The sequence below is a fragment of the Chiloscyllium plagiosum genome, chromosome 30 (genome assembly GCF_004010195.1).
Source record: "Chiloscyllium plagiosum isolate BGI_BamShark_2017 chromosome 30, ASM401019v2, whole genome shotgun sequence".
NCBI classification, from domain to species: Eukaryota; Metazoa; Chordata; class Chondrichthyes; order Orectolobiformes; family Hemiscylliidae; genus Chiloscyllium; species Chiloscyllium plagiosum.
In genome coordinates, this window is record NC_057739.1 from 7349135 (window position 1) to 7366113 (window position 16979).

A 16979-nucleotide genomic window follows, 5' to 3' on the forward strand; every position below is an offset into this window, starting at 1 on the left:
CCACCAACCCTGTCTCTCTCTACCCCCCCGCCCCCCCCTTGCACGTTTGCCTTCATTTTGTCTCTTACCCCTCTCAATGTTCTGTTACATTTCATTCAACTTGACAAGAGATCACAATTCTTTCCCTTTGCTGATTTGGGCTTGAAATTTCCTTATGAACTGATCTCACATTGATTGCCTCAATTCCTGTTCCCTGTCTTTCTCCCCTCCTCCGCGCTCCCTCCCTCCCTGTCCCTCGTTCTCTCACTTTCGCCTTCCCTTTGTCTCTTCCAGTCTCAATGTGTTGTTAAAGCTCATTCAACTCTACAATAGATCACGATTCTTTCCTTTTGCTGATCTAGGTTTGAAATTTCCTCTTGAATTGCTCTCACATTGATTGCCTCACTTCCTGCTCCTGTTTTTGGTTCGTCACCCTCTCCTCCTGAGTCCACATTCCGCAGCTCTCCCAGAAACTATCATCCGATCTTTCTCTCAGACACAAAAACAGACAGTAGCATGTGACGTCCAAGTTAAAAATGACCCCAAAAATGAATTCTTTGGGATTAAAACAGGGTAAGGTTTATCCCTGCATTTGAAGCCCAGGGAAGTGATTTGTGACACAGATTCTTGCAATCCTGTAAGAAGGTTGTAGTGGTGCAGTATAGTGCCGTGCCTGCTGGGCTAATGGTTCCTTGGTCCACATCCCACTGCTCCAGAGGTATGTAACAATATCTCTGAACAGGTAGATTGCAAAATATCACACAGCCCTGTATAAAAGAAAGCAAACAGAAAGAACAGAAGTCACAAATTACTTAAAATCAAAGATATTGGAATTTGTTCACCTGAATTAGAGTCCATTAAGTCCATGCATGGTTGAGGTTCTTCCAGCTGGCTGTATGCAGACATCGCTTTCATAGGAGCGTAGATGCAGTCCGATTGCTGACGGTGCATTAGCTGTTTACAGGCGAAAAGCAGGTTTCTTTTGAGAGATATTGAAATCATCGCCAAGCATTTAGCTCAGCCCGACTACTTTTCTTGTTGTATGTATATTCGCTCATGAGATTTGAGCGCTGCTAGCCAGGCCAACATTGGTATTGACCGCAGAGCAATTGAAAGTCAACCACATTGCGGTATCCCATGTAAAGGTGGGATAAAGATCAGGTAAAGATGGAAGGTTCCTTCCCTAAAGGGAATCAGTGACCCTAGTGAAAAATCCTCAAATATTGTCATGAAGTTAAGTAAGATATGGTGATTGTTGATGCAGTGGCTTATCAGAAAACAAAAGTTTGTTTGTCCCATTGTTATATCTCAGATGATTTAATTGAGCTGTTTTTATTATTCTAGTAGTTTATTTCTATTCTGTAATATCAACTGCCCTTAGTCCTGTGTGAATTAAATGGCTTAGCAGTTAAGAAGCTAAAGGAAAACATTTGCCTTAAATGTTTGTTTTTATGCCTTATTCTCCATCAGCAGGCATTTTCTTTTCTGAAATATATTCCTGGGATTTGGTGACATTGATGAGGCTGCACTTAATGCTCAATGAAGTTATGGTTATCTTTTTCACTAAATTACTGTTTTCCTCTCACTGATGGTTCTCTTACAGCAGTGAATTTGGTCAGAAATTTCAGGGTATTGATTCAAAATGTTAAAATATATCCATGTCGGACTATGTAGTGATTGACTGATGGTGTTTCCATGACCTCAGTCAATTGTGTGAACATCTGAAAACTAATCCTTCTTTAGTTATAGTTTCCTGAGCTCGGTTCAACCTAGTCAGGTGATCAACAGCAACCATTTCAGTTCAGCATTTGTTCTTTTCAAAACCATTTTTAGTTCATGAGCAATCGGTGATATTAAAATCAAATGAGGGATGTCAAACATTGGTAATCCATGTTTGCGATTATTGTAACAAGTTAGATAAAGAGAAGCACTCCCCCGGAACCCAGTTACACACTGAAATTGACACCTACTATGACTAATGTGGTCCAGTTAAAAGCACCATGCAGCATATTGCACACGGGTAGATATGAAGGCTAGAATATTGTCAAGCTTTAGTCACTAATATATCAACACTGGCTGCTGCCCGTTCTCCCTGGCACTGGCTGGGCGGCGCTGCCGTTCTCACTGTCACTGGCTGGGCGACGCTGTCGTTCTCCCTGGCACTGGCTGGGCGGTGCTGCTGTTCTCCCTGGCACTAGCTGGGCGGTGCTGCCGTTCTCCCTGGCACTGGCTGGGCGGTGCTGCCGTTCTCCCTGGCACTGGCTGGGCGGTGCTGCCATTCTCCCTGGCACTGGCTGGGTGGCACTGTCGTTCTCTCTAGCTGGGCGGCGCTGCTGTTTTCCCTGGCGCTGTCGGCCTCACCGGCACTGGCTGGGCGACGCTGCCGTTTTCCCTGGCGCTGCCGTTCTCCGTGGTGCTGTCGGCCTCACCGGCACTGGCTGGGCGGCGATGTCGGCCTCACCGGCACTGGCTGGGCGGCGATGTCGGCCTCACTGGCACTGGATGGGCGGCACTATTGGCCTCATCCGCACTGGCTGGGTGGCGCTGCCATTCTCTCTGGCGCTGTCGGCCTCACCAACACTGGCTGGGCGGCAATGTCGGCCTCACTGGCACTGGCTGGGCGGCGATGTCGGCCTCACTGGCACTGGATGGGCGGCACTATTGGCCTCATCCGCACTGGCTGGGCGGCGCTGCCGTTCTCCCTCGCAGTGGCTGGGCGGCGCTGCCGTTCTCCCTCGCGCGATTATTGTAACAAGTTAGATAAAGAGAAGCACTCCCCCGGAACCCAGTTACACACTGAAATTGACACCTACTATGACTAATGTGGTCCAGTTAAAAGCACCATGCAGCATATTTGGCACACGGGTAGATGTGAAGGCTAGAATATTGTCAAGCTTTAGTCACTAATATACCAACACTGGCTGCTGCCCATTCTCCCTGGCACTGGCTGGGCGGCGCTGCCGTTCTCACTGTCACTGGCTGGGCGGTGCTGCTGTTCTCACTGTCACTGGCTGGGCGGTGCTGCTGTTCTCCCTGGCACTGGCTGGGCGGTGCTGCCGTTCTCCCTGGCACTGGCTGGGCGGTGCTGCCGTTCTCCCTGGCACTGGCTGGGCGGTGCTGCCATTTTCCCTGGCACTGGCTGGGCGGCGCTGTCGTTCTCACTAGCTGGGTGGCGTTGCTGTTCTCACTGGCACTGGCTGGGCGGCGCTGTCGGCCTCACCGGCACTGGCTGGGAGACGCTGCCATTTTCCCTGGCGCTGCCGTTCTCCGTGGTGCTGTTGGCCTCACCGGCACTGGCTGGGCGGCGATGTCGGCCTCACCGGCACTGGCTGGGTGGCGCTGCCATTCTCTCTGGCGCTGTCGGCCTCACTGGCACTGGCTGGGCGGCGATGTCAGCCTCACTGGCACTGGCTGGGCGGCAATGTCGGCCTCACTGGCACTGGCTGGGTGGCGCTGCCGTTCTCCCTGGCACTGGCTGGGCGGCGCTGTCGATCTCATTGGCACTGACTGGGCAGCACTGTGATTCTCACTGGCACTGGCTGGGTGGCGCTGCCACTCCCACAGCCAGTGACAAAGAAGCCGAAAAGTCATATCAGACTTGAAACATTAACTCTGTTTCTATCTGCACAGTTGCTGCCAGACGTACTGAGTTTCTCCAGCATTCTCTGTGTTTGTATTTAGAGATTATGCATGGGGATTGCTGGAATTGGAGTGCAGTGATGATATTGCAGGATTCATAATGCAGACTGATGCTGTGGAGACATGAGTCCAAATCTCCTTGCAGCAGCTGAGTGCATTTAAATAGTTATCGGCGATTTAAACCTGGAATGAAAGGCTGCCCTCACTAATGAGCGTGAAGCTGCGAGCTGAAACAAAAACTCACCTGGTTCCCCCATGTCTGTTGGGGAAGGAAATCTAACCTTACACACTGGGGCCTACTCATGATTCCAGGACCACAGTAATGCACTTCACCCATAACTGCCCTTTTGTAATGGCTGTGAGGCTCATGGTTGATTTCAAAAAGACGGCTCTCTATCAGCCTTTTGAGGACAAGGGGCAGTAGGCATGATCTTTGCCAGCAAAGCCTACATTCACTGGATGGGATTTTCTCAAAGGTTACTGGTAATGTGAATAAGTAGTTTGACAAACAACTTGAGGTAAGGTAAGCTGCTGCTGCATGTTGTTTAATGTGGATAAGGGTTAGTTTCGCATTTTGGAAGCCATTGGAGCACATTTCGGTGGGTGAAGGTTGCGGATGAAAAGCGGCTCCAAGTGCAGAATTCTTTGAACGTTCAGGTACAGGTTAATTAGACAAAAACAAAGACTGGTGACATTTTGAATTTTATTAGTAGGAGTGTGTAGTAAGAGAGGTAAGAGCAAAGGGATTGAGAAGTACTTGATGGATTATTGAATGCTGTGAACATCGCTGTATCGTTCTCTAATTTTGGTTGCCTTATTCAAGCAGAATTGTAGATTCTCACTTTTGTTGGGTCAATTATTTTAGCATTGGAATAAGGGTCAAAAAGGCATAAATGGAAACAGCAGTAGGTCATTCGACCTTCAGGTGTGCTTTCACAATCAGTAAGATTATAGCTGATCTATTTCAGCTCCACCTTGCTGCAGTAACCCCATATCCCCTTTGTAGACAAAAATCCATAGATGGAGAAAGTGAGGACTGCTGATGCTGGAGATCAGAGTCAAGGGAGTGGTGCTGGAAAAGCACAGCAGGTCAGGCAGCATCTGAGGAGCAGGAACACTTGAATATAGTCAGCAACTGAGCCTCAACAGCCATGTGCGGTAGAAAATTTCCAAGATTCATCAACCTTTAAGTGAAATCTTGTAGGGATAGTGATGTCCTTCTCACTAACCTACTAATCCAGAGATCCAGGTAATGTTCTGGAACGCCGGGTTTGAATCCTGCCATGGCAGGTGATGGAATTTGAATTCAGTAAAAACCTGGAATAAAGAGTCTAATGACCATGAAACTGCTGGACGTTTAGAGAAAACCTATTTGGTTCACTAATGCTCTTCGGGAAGGAAACTGCCATCCTTTCCTGGTCTGGCCAAATGTGACTGCAAACCTACAGCTGGTTTATTGCTGAATTAGCAATGCAAGCGGACCTAGCCAGTGACCCCACATTCAGTGAATTAGAAAGAAATCATTTCAATTGAGTCCAAAGTGGCCAACCGTTTATTTTGGGACTGTGACCCTGTGTTCTCTGTTCCCCAGCTAGAGGGAGTCTTCTCACAGCATTACTCCTGTCGAACCCATCACAATTTGCATTTCAATGGGATCATCTCAGCTTTCAAATAATATAGACCTTGTTGTCTTAGTTTCTGCTTGTACCTTTATCCTAAGAATCTTTCTGGAGAACTTCTGAACCTTCAAGGGTTAACGTGGCCTTACGATGGTAAGGAGATAAAACCTGCACATTGTACTCTGGTTAAGACCCTATCAGTGTAAAACCTATCATCTATATGTCATTGTTAAGACTTTTTCACTCTTATACATCAACCCAATAAATTATCTTTCAGACTGATAGCATTTGCTTTCCATGGAAGGTTTTTAAATCCCAATCAATGTAAACAAAACCATAACTTCCCCATGTAATTGGTAACGTGTAAGGCAAGAACGTCGATTTCGCTGCTCGTTGGATGCTGCCTGAACTGCTGTGCTCTTCCAGCACCACTGATCCAGAAGTATACAGGGTCTGTTTAACTGAAGCAGGTACAACAGAGCTTTCTTCAAACAGCTTAATGGCTGGTTAATGTGTCTTGCATCTATGAATATTAACTGTTGTTTTTGAAATGTATTCATGTTCCAGCATATTAAAGGAAATGAAAGAAAGGATTCAGTGAATAAATGAATATTTCATTTTGAAGTAATTCAAGTGGGGAGAAAATGCAAGAATTTTTCCCCTCTGTTCTGTCAGAATCAGAATGGCAAATTATCATTTCTTTGAAAATGAACATTGATTTTGAATATCAGCATCTATCTGACCTGTGACCTTTTGTTTTTATTGCTGTTGCTTGTTTTTAAATTGTGCGTAATTACACCTTAGTTACACCTTGTGAGCAGATATTAAAAGGTTGCAATCAAGAGTTATTTAGAATTAGTTTGGCAATCAGTGTGATCATTCTGGAAACGTCAGTGCTACATTGAGAAATGAGCAGCCTGAGCAATGCCTTCGACCACAGGAATGGTCTGTCATTGCTGTGCTTTGATCATTTGTATCTGGACTTGCAGCCTTGGTTTTGAGAGTTGGTATTTCTATATTTCTCTTTTCCATCAATATTTTCACCTTTTGTGGGAGAATGTCATTGCCTGTATTCATATGGAATCCTAAAGCTTTACAACATAGAAACAGACCCTTCGACTGGCTGAGATCAGGTTAGAGAGTCAAATCCTTTTGTGGCTTCTCCTCCTTTGGCCAACAGTGACATTCCAAGCTTATAATTTAAGGCTAATTGTTTTGTAAATGGATGAATGGAAATTGTATTGCAGTGAGAATGCTGGATTGATCATCTGCAGCTTGAAGGCTCTATTGTGTGCAATGATTCTGCGTTTATCCTTCTCCCAGTTATAGAATCTATGTCTAAAAGTACTTGCTTCAATCCTCAGGCAAGACTTTTCCCCTTACTCTATGATGAAGCTTCCCTTTATCATTGTTGTGATGTTTCATTTGATAGCAGCAATGCATTGTTTAGAGTCAAAGAGTTGTACAGTATGAAAACAGACTCTTTGGACCAACTCATTCATGCAGACCACATATCTTAAATTAATCTAGTCCCATTTACCAGTATTTTGCCCATATCCTTCAACCTTTCCTATTCAAATAACCAACCAGATGGCTTTTAAATGTTGCAACTGTATCAGCCTTCACCATTTTCTCTGGCAGTTCATTCCATGCATGGACTGTCCTCTGCATGAAGAAATTATCACTTAGGTCCCTTTTAAATCTTTTCTCTCTCACTTTAAATCTAATTTTGGACTCCCCTACCCTGGGGAAAAAGACATTGGGTATTCACAATTTTATAAACCTCGATAAGGTTCTCAGCCTCCAATGCTCCAAGGTAAATAGGCCCAGTTTTTCAGCCTTTCCCTGTAGCTCAAACCCTCCAACCCTGGCAACGTCTTTGTCAATCTTTTCTGCACCCTTTCAAGTTTCACAATGTCTTTCCTATGGCAGGAAGACCAGAATTGAATGCAGTATTCCAAAAGTGGCCTAACCAATGTCCTGTAAAGCCACAAAATGACATCCCAACTCCTATACTCAATGTACTGACCAATAAAGGCAAGTGTACCAAATGTTGTGATCACTACCCTATCTGCCTGTGACTCCACCTTTAAGGAACTATGAACCTACACACCAAGATCTGTACCACAAGATCTCATTGTTTGGCAACACTCCCTCGGAGGCGAAAGTGAGGACTGCAGATGCTGGAGATCCGAGTCAAGATTAGAGTGGTGCTGGAAAAGCACAGCAGGTCAGGCAGCATCCGAGGAGCAGGAAAATCAATGTTTTGGGCAAAAGCCCTTCCTGGTTAAGGGCTTTTGCCCAAATCGTCGATTTTCTTGATCCTCGGATGCTGCCTGACCTGCTGTGCTTTTCCAGCACCACTCTAATCATCCTGCCCTGATTTGCCTTACCTAAATGCAACATCTCACATTTATCTAAATTAAATTCCATCTGCCACTCATCGGCCCATCTGCTCAAGGTCTTATTGTACTCTGAGGTAACTTTCTTCACTGTACACTATGCCATCAATTTTGGTATCATCAGCAAATTTACTTATTATTCCTCCTACATTGACATCCAAAACATTTATATAAATGTCAAAAAGCAGTGGACTCAGCACCAATCCTTGCAGCACACCGCTGGTCATAACTCTCCAGTCCGAAAAACAACCCTGCACCACTACTCTCTCTGTCCTACCTTCAAGACAATTTTATGTCCAAATGGCTTGCTCTCCTAAATTCCGTGTGATCTAACCTTGCTAACCAGTCCACCTTGTTGAATGCCTTGCAATAAGAACCAAATTGCAAGTGACTCCTTCGTTAGAAATGCATTCCTTTTTTAAACTACAGAGCATATCATCCAAGTAACTGCAACAAGGAACCATTCAGAGAAATTTCTCCATTCTACCCTGGCTGACTTTGCTGATTTGGTACATGAGGGCTCCATGAGAAGGAATAGCCACAATTAATTCTACCCCGAGTTCACCTGCAACCCAAAATGGTAACTGTGCTGTTACTAATCACAATTAGGACCAAGCATCGTTGTGCTACATTATGTTTTCCTTTTTATCTATTTGATGGCATTTGCATTATTCTGTGAAATTTTTTTGTGTTGTAATGTTTTTCTCGCTATCAAGAGGTATGCATGCTGTTTGTCTATGACATAGTGCTGTGCATACGACTGTTAAATTATCCGGATCTTTGTTTTGCAGGCCTGATATTTCTGCTTAATGCAGATCCATCTAATTTCCAATAATCTAATATTTCACAAAGAGTATAAAAAAAATTGTCCCCTCTTATTGATTCTTTCAGAACTTACAGATCACCTGACTCTTAATTTTGTGGTTTATGCTTCCACGGCAAGGAAATCTCTTTCAATTTTTTTGCTTCCCAACATCAATCCTAATTTGATTGTTGTCAGTTTTGACTCTGTCACTCCCATCATCATGATTGAGTTTGAAATAGCCAGGCTTATCAGTACTGTTTGCAACCTTGATTCCTGGGCAAAAGATCAATAGGTTGTGAACTGATATATCCAGACATTGATCAATGGAGAGTGTTGCCCACTGGTTAGTTATCTGGTTTACTCTGGTTCCAGAACACAAATAACTCCTTGTCTCCATTTGTGATATCTTTAGCCCTAATTCATCGAATCATAAAATACAGGAGGCTTTTCCACCCTTCGGATCTGAACTGTTCTTTAAAGGAACCACCAAGTTAGTCTTGTTTCCTTGGGCTTTATCTGTGGCCCTGAAATTGTCTCCTTTTCAAGTACAGTGCTTACGTCCAATTACTATTCAATTTGCTTAAATGATTATTTGCTGAGTAAGAAAAGATTTATTTCTTTTAGGTGAAGACTTGCTGAATTGCTCCAACAATTTTGGTTTTTACTTCAAAGCCATAATATTGAATGCCCTGTTAAATCTTCCTTGCTGTAAGCAGAAGAATTGAAACTTCTGTAGTCTTTCCACATAACCAGATTCTCTCTCAAACTTAGAACAGTATCAGTAATTAGTGTTTAATTGCCAATTTTTTCCTGACTTGTTTGTTAAAGTTTGTACCCACTATCATTAGTTATCTTGTTATTCACTTGACCACACCATCTACTCTTGGGAGAACTCTAGGGAGGAGAGCAGTTACCTCATTTATGGCAGATTCACTGTTCTGCTGTAACTAGATGTTAGAGTTGGTAAGAGTGGATAAGAGGGATTCTTGTATTTGTTTTCCTTATCCTTCCAGTCTTGGGAAATGGTAGGTGTTGAAGTATCGAACTCTGGCTCATCATTGATGCTTAAAAGCACAGATGTGCTGGAACTCTTTCCATAAATCTTGTCCTCACCACTCTTTACCACGATCTTTCCTGCTGAACTATTCCAGTTCACTATAGACTACTCCTTTTGCATGTGCTTTGTAAAACAATAGAATATGTTAATTTCTTCATCTATTTCCTTTCCCTTTTCTATAGAATAGTACTTCATTACTGATTTGTGTTCTTCCACCCTCACCCAATCAACTAACTAGCCAATTGCTCTAGTTTTCTTTTCAGTTTAGAATTTAGAATTAGCTTTATTGTCACATGTACTCACATGAGGACAGTGAAATGTTTACAAGTCGCCACTTATGGTGCCATCTTAGGTACAAAGGTACCTAAGTACAGATTCTTAAGTACAAGTACTGAGGAAAAAGAAAGAAAAATAAGGAAATAAAAAGTCCAGTATTACAGATCTTCAAAAGTACAAAGTCATGATAATAAATTAGAAAAATAAGGAAATAAAAAGTTTAGAATAACAGTCCTTCCACGATAATATAATATTTTATAAAAAACTTTTTAAAAAAGGACAATTTAAGACCAAGTCAATCCTAGTCCATTTCAGAGTGTCTGGGCTCAAGGACCTGAGCTCTCCTTGGAATCCCAGGCCAGACTGCTGAAGGGAAAAAAACCATATGGAGTCACAACTCTGAGACTGACAAAAACTGCCTCCGAAGCCACTGAAAGAGGTCCCAGGCTGCCATAGCCACCAACAAGGTGTCCCAGATTGGTCATTGGAGTCTGGGGAATGGATCCATCTCATCTTCAGCCATCGCCTAAGTAGCTTAGTTGAAGGCCCCACTAGGAGTCAGCCACGACCAGATACATACCCCATTCTCCACTGCAGCAGCCTCCCAGAACCTCCTTCCTTACCAAAGCCACCAAAAGAAGGGAAGATGAACTTCTTGTTTAAAAAATAATTTAAAAATGAGATGGCAATTGGGTGCCAAGGAGGTAGAGGGGTTAGGAGGAATCCTCATACATGTGGGAACTCTGTAAGGTCATTGTTGAGTACAGCTGATTTGGAATGGAGAGACAGGGTATGGGAACACTGGCCAGGAGGTTGAGCTTGTGGTTTTGTTTTGGTGATTACATTAACCTGTTCTGTAAGAGGAAACAACACTGGTACAGCTTTCCTTGGGTCACTGTTGGTGAAACGTTTAAGTTCCTCTTCACCACTGTCACCATCACAGTTGTCGTGATGTGCCTGGATTTATGTAGTTATGGAGTGAGAGACTGGTGGCAGCATTGCCTTCATCAATGGTGAGGACACAATCTGTCAAAACATTTTACTTTCCTCCGGTAACAAATGGCAAACTGGCCCTTATTCAGATTAATTGGTGCCAAGAACTTAATTTTGCACAAAAGAAATGCAATTATTGGGAAAATTCTGAACAGATCAGCCCTCTGATAGCTTTCAGAGCTTAGATCCATCTGGGATCAGATCAGTTCAGGATCTGTGACGGGCAGGTAGAGTGGGGCTGGTGTATGATGGGATGGTGTTGGTGTGTGTGTGTCGAGATTCTGTAGTAAAAGGACCTGGAAGTTGGAGCTCCAAACCTGACTCCCCGAATCGGTTGTGGATAGCACTAACCAAGACCATTTATTACAGTTTTAGCTAGACCTGTCGCGGCTTAGTGACAGATGCACCTACTTACCTTGAAAATTAGCCTTCACAAAGCTGGTGACCGAAATGAATTAGCAAAGACCAGTTGCAGCAGCCAGGTGTGACAGATAGATGTTACAAATAACTATGAGAGAAAAATATTGCCTCTAATCAAGTATATCTAAAACATTTATAGTTGGCCTGAGTATATATTTAGACATCCTTTAAATATAAGTTCTTCACATTATTCACACAGACAAGACTTTTTATCAGTCCCTCAATGACACATGCTATTATTTTGAGGATATGTTTTCCTGCACACCCTTCAATTTTTTTTTTAGATTAGATTCCCTTCAGTGTGGAAACAGGCCCTTTGGCCCAACAAATCCACACCAACCCTCCGAAGAGTAACCCACCCAGTTCCATTTCCCTCTGACTAATGCACCTTACACTATGGGCAATTTACCTGACCTGTACATCTTTGGACTGTGGGAGGAAACCCACGCAGATACTGGGAGAATGTGCAAACTCCACACAGATAGTCGCCTGAGGCTGGAATCAAACCTGGGACCCTGATGCTGAGCCACCGTGCCGCCACATTGCCACTGCTTTCTCTGTTTCAACATTAGTCACGTTATAATGAGGGATATTCTCATCTTGAGTCCGAAGGCTGTGGCTTCAAACTCCAGTCCAGAAAATAGAGTACAAAAATCTGACGCGCAGTATGATGCAGAGAGAACATAATGCTGTCTGTCGGGTCCCATCTGCCCATTTTTAAGAGTGTAAAAGATTCTTTTGAAGAGAGCAGAGATGTTGTCTCTAGTGTCATGGCTGAATATTAATCTCTCAACATCATAAAAAAAATTGTGCTTTTGTTATCACATTGTGTCTGAAGACTTTACTGTGTGTAAATTGTCTGCTGTGTTTCTGAAAACAGCAGAGACCACACTTTGAAAGTTCTTCATTGGCCATAAATCAGATTGGGCAGTCCTAAGATTGTAAACAGCAAGTATTTTTTCACTTCTAGTTTTCTCTCTCTGTGCTAGTCACTCACTGCATCTGCTTCATTCTCCTTTCTGATGGATGGCACTGTGCCACATAAGGAGATATTAGGGCAAGAGTCCAAAAGGGATAAGTTTTAAGAAATGCATCTTTATTGTTTGAGGGCTGTGGACACTGCTAGCAAAGCCAATATTTATTGTGGTGTTCCTAAGCATTTGTAATAAGGTGAAGGATCTTCCTGCAGGTACACCCTCGAAGCTGTTATTGAGTTTGTTTTAGGATTTTGATCGAGCAACAGCGAAGGAATGGTGGTATAGTTTCAATTCGGGATGGTGAGCAACTTTGAGGGGAACTTTGAGGCAGGTCTGACAAGGAACTGCTTGGTAGAGATTCCTCCAGAAGTTTGTTACTGTGTCATTGGAGTGCCTTAACCAGAACTGCGCACACCGTATTTCAGACACCATCTTAAACCTACAACCTTTAACCTTTTTAAACATCAATCGTAATCAGTTGGCAACAATACCTGGGCATGTCACCAGTCTCCCTTTAAAAGTTCTAATTGCAAGTAAACAACAAGCTAATGTCAGTTCCAAGGGAAATAGGGTTACTATAACAATTAACAGAAGTCATTATAAGGAATACACTTTATTTCATGACTTGGAAATTAGATAACAAGTAGTGACCCCTTAGCAGCTGTCCAGGGTGTTGGTGAGACCACATACAGCTTTGCTGTCCTTATTACAGTGGGGTATACTGTACTGGTGGAAGCTTAAGGGAGGTTCATCAGCTTGATTTCTTGGATGAAGGGGTTCTGAGGAAGGTTGAATTAGTTGGAGCTATACTCATTGGAATTTAGAAGAATGAGAAGTGATCTTATTAAATGTAGATTGTTGAGTTTAGAATTCAGAATAGGAAACTGCTCATTTATTACAGACATGAGAAATTTCTTTTGACGTTTGTGAATTTTTGGGATTCTTGAACCCATAGAGATATGGAGACTGAATCATTATCTCACTCAGCTTTGAATATATTCAGATTTTTTAATTATGATGGAATCAAGGTTTATGGACAAACACTAGAAAAGTTAGTTGAGGTCATGATCAGATCAACCATAACCTTATTAAACAGCAGGCTCAAGGGGTCAAATGGTGGAGGTTGTAAGTTTAAAAGATGTGGATGTCAGACGGTTCGGAGGGTGTGGGATCCTGATAAAGCACACTGCTTTGTCGTGGATGTGCTGTGTTTCTTGAATGTTCTTGGAGGTCCGTACTCAAAAGCAACTGGAGTATATTCCCTCAACTTGTGTCTTGCAGCTGAGAAATAATTTGGAAAGTCAAAAGGGGAGTTACTTGCTGCAGAATGCCCATCATTCGGGTTACTCTCGCAGTCATACTATGTGGCTAGTCTGGTTCAGTTTCCTATCACGGTGACCTCCATTTTGTTGATGGTTTTGGTGCCATCAATAGTAATAGCCATGAAAGGCAAGATGGAGTGGTAAGATCCTCTCTTGCCTCTTTAGGGCAGATAAAGAGGTTTAAGGAGAGGATTTGTGAATTTTGGGCCTTGACTGCTGATAGCATGACTGCTGGTGTTGGAGTAAAGAAAATTCAGATGAAATGAGAGACTATAATCAGAGAAAAATTGAGATATCAGAATTGTATGACAGCAGGAGGCTAGGGAGATGGGAAGTGGATGAGGTGATGGAGGAATTTGAGTCAGAGAGTCATAGAGATGTACAGCATAGAAACAGACCCTTCAGTCCAACCTGTCCATGCTGACCAGATATCCCAACGCAATCTAGTCCCACCTGCCAGCACCCGGCCCATATCCCTCCAAACCCTTCCTATTCATATACCCATCCAAATGCTTTTTAAATGTTGCAATTGTACCAGCCTCCACCATTTCCTCTGGAAGCTCATTCCACAAACGTACCACCCTCTGCATGAAAAAGTTGCCCCTTAGGTCTCTTTTATATCTTTTCCCCTCTCACCCTAAACCTATGCCCTCTAGTTCTGGACTCCCCCACCCCAGGAAAAAGACTTTGTCTATTTATTCAATCCAGGCCCCTCATGATTTTATAAACCTCTATAAGGTTACCCCTCAGCCTCTGACGCTCCAGGGAAAACAATCCCAGCCTATTCGGCCTCTCCCTATAGCTCAAACCCTCTAACTCTGGCAACATGCTTGTAAATCTTTTTTGAATCCTTTCAAGTTTCACGACATCTTTCTGATAGGAAGGAGACCAGAATTTTATGCATAATTCCAACAGTGGCCTAACCAATGTCCTGTACAGCCACAACATGATCTCCTAACTCCAGTATTGAATACTCTGACTAATAAAAGAAAGCATACCAAACGCTGCCTTCAGTATCCTATCTACCTGCATTTCCACTTTCAAGGAGCTATGAACCTGCACTCCAAGATCTCTTTGTTCAGCAACACACCCTAGGACCTTACCATTAAGTGTATAAATCCTGCTCTGTAGTGCGTATAAACGTTGCTTTAATGCACATCCTTGTGGTGTTTTTATATCTGGTAGACATAGCACAACGCCATGTTAGGATAGTTTATATCCTTCTTCCTCCATTAACCATCTATGGTGAGGGGTACCTTGTTAGTCTAGCATGCATTAGCAGGTATGTGGATTGAATCATTGGCAGTCTGCAGGTGGTCAATATGCTGCACGTATTATTTCAAATTTTGCTTTCGTGTCAGACCCTTCAACTACAATTCAACTACAATTTATTCCATTTTCCCTCAGAAAATAGCCAAAGATGACTATGTACAACAACCATAGTGTGCCTATTACTATGAATTAGGATGATGCAATTTTGAGAATGTCGTGCATTTTTAGAAATTGATTCTTTGGTCAGAATGATGTTTGAACAGGAAGTGGTGACTGCTGCTGACCCTTTGGCTTCCATAGTGCTGTCTGATTAGGCGTACCTAGCTGAGATTATTGGAATGAGTAGGGCAAGTCCTCTTGATTTGGCACACCACAATGTCATCACAAAATACCCTGAATTTCTGTCCTTCCATCATGATTGGCTGGCCAATTACCACAGGAGAAAGTGAGGGCTGCAGATGCTGGAGATCAGAGCTGAAAATGTGTTGCTGGAAAAGCGCAGCAGGTCAGGCAGCATCCAAGGAGCAGGAGAATTGACGTTTCGGGCATGAGCCCTTCTTCAGGAAACCCAATTACCACAGCTTTGCACTAAAACGAAGCCTCGAGGCAGTGCAGATAATATTTTCAGACTAATGAATGATTTCCCCATTTCCATTGATCCCTGCTGGCTGTTTGAACTTGTTCATTTGTAATATTTATTTACGTGTGAGTTGTATCCGAAGTGCTCATAGTAATTCTTTACTGTGAATCCCTTAGTCTGATAAGTAATACATCTTATTAGTACATCTATTTAAATTTATGTAAAACTGAAGTCAATTGTTTCATTTCAGGTCCTACCTTGCTACTGAACAGTGATGTCATCAAACAACGTCTTGGATCTACTGCTTTGGACAGGTCAGGTCACACTCTGCCTTAGCTGACTTCCTACCTCACTCACCTAGCTTGTTCTCTCTGATCTTACACTGTCTTTCATTTTAGTTATTCTGGTTTCACGGGGAGTGTCAATTGGGGCAGATTATATAGCATAATGCCAAGAGATAACGGTAAACATACAGCTAACAAATTTAGCATATAGGCTGGATGGATCACCCATCTGAAAGTTGAGAAGTCCAAATTCAGCGCACTGCAGATTGGGATGATTTGAACCTAAACTTTATTCTAAACTTTGGGTTTTCTTAGTTGGTTTGGTGACATGGCATGATAAATGTATAAGGTCCTAGTTTTGTTCCCTGCACAGTGCTGAGTTACCCCATTCCACCAAAGTGGCATTGAGGCTAGGGAACAGAAAATTAATCTTTTGCAGTGGATTGTTGTTCCAGCTGAGGCTGGTTTATTTATGCTCTGCTTATAAAGTATTGTACTGGGTGAAGTGCTATCACTTGGGGATTAAAAAGAAATTCAGGTTTCCCTTAATCTCTTCCATTGTGCTGTACGTAAATTGGAATCTTCTTGGTTTAGACCAGTGTTGTCCCAAGAGATAGCTTTTGGCCACTTGTGGCTAATTGGGAATCTAGACATGGATAAGTTAGTTGTGATTAGTAAATGATATTAAGTATTAACCACCATTGTTGGGTGTTGACCTCACTGCTCATTTGCATGGTGTATGCTTTCATGCTTTAAACAGATCTTGGGTGTTTGGCAAGGTAATAAGGAGATACTCTTTATAATTGATACAGTGCTCCATTTCTTTGGCTGCTGAGCGGTGGCAGAGATTTGTTGACTAAATAGATGTATGCAAAGTGCATTTACCTGCATTGCGTAAGCGAATGCATGGAATTTTCTGTTAAACTAGCATGGTTAGCTGAAATTATATTTCTGCAGTCTTACACTTGGCTATTCAGCTATTTCATTTGGACAACATTGGTTTGGTGTAGCTATGTATCAAATTGTACAGCCCAGGAAGAGACCATTTGGCCCTTGGTGTTAAGGCCCTAAAGGAGCCTTCCACATCCATCAAAGTTTTACCTGCACATCCACCAATACCATTTATTGTATCCGTTGCTCCCGATGCAGTCTTCTCTACATTGGGGAGACTGAACGCCTCGCAGCAGAGCGCTTTAGGGAACATCTCTGGGACACCCGCACCAACCAACCACACCGCCCTGTGGCCCAACATTTCAACTCCCCCTCCCACTCTGCCGAGGACATGGAGGTCCTGGGTCTCCTTCACCGCCGCTCGCTCACCACCCGACGCCTGGAGGAAGAACGCCTCATCTTC

At 43.1% G+C, this 16979-nt stretch overlaps 1 protein-coding gene across 6 annotated transcripts in view; it reads left to right on the top strand.

Annotated features, from left to right (window-relative positions):
- Positions 1-16979, top strand: part of pnpla7b (patatin-like phospholipase domain containing 7b) — a 345798-nt gene that overhangs the window by 186661 nt on the left and 142158 nt on the right. For all 6 annotated transcript variants that reach the window (XM_043719904.1, XM_043719899.1, XM_043719901.1 and 3 more), the window contains one exon: positions 15592-15655. In XM_043719904.1, the coding sequence (XP_043575839.1) occupies positions 15592-15655 (64 nt within the window). The remainder of the gene's footprint in view (positions 1-15591; positions 15656-16979) is intronic.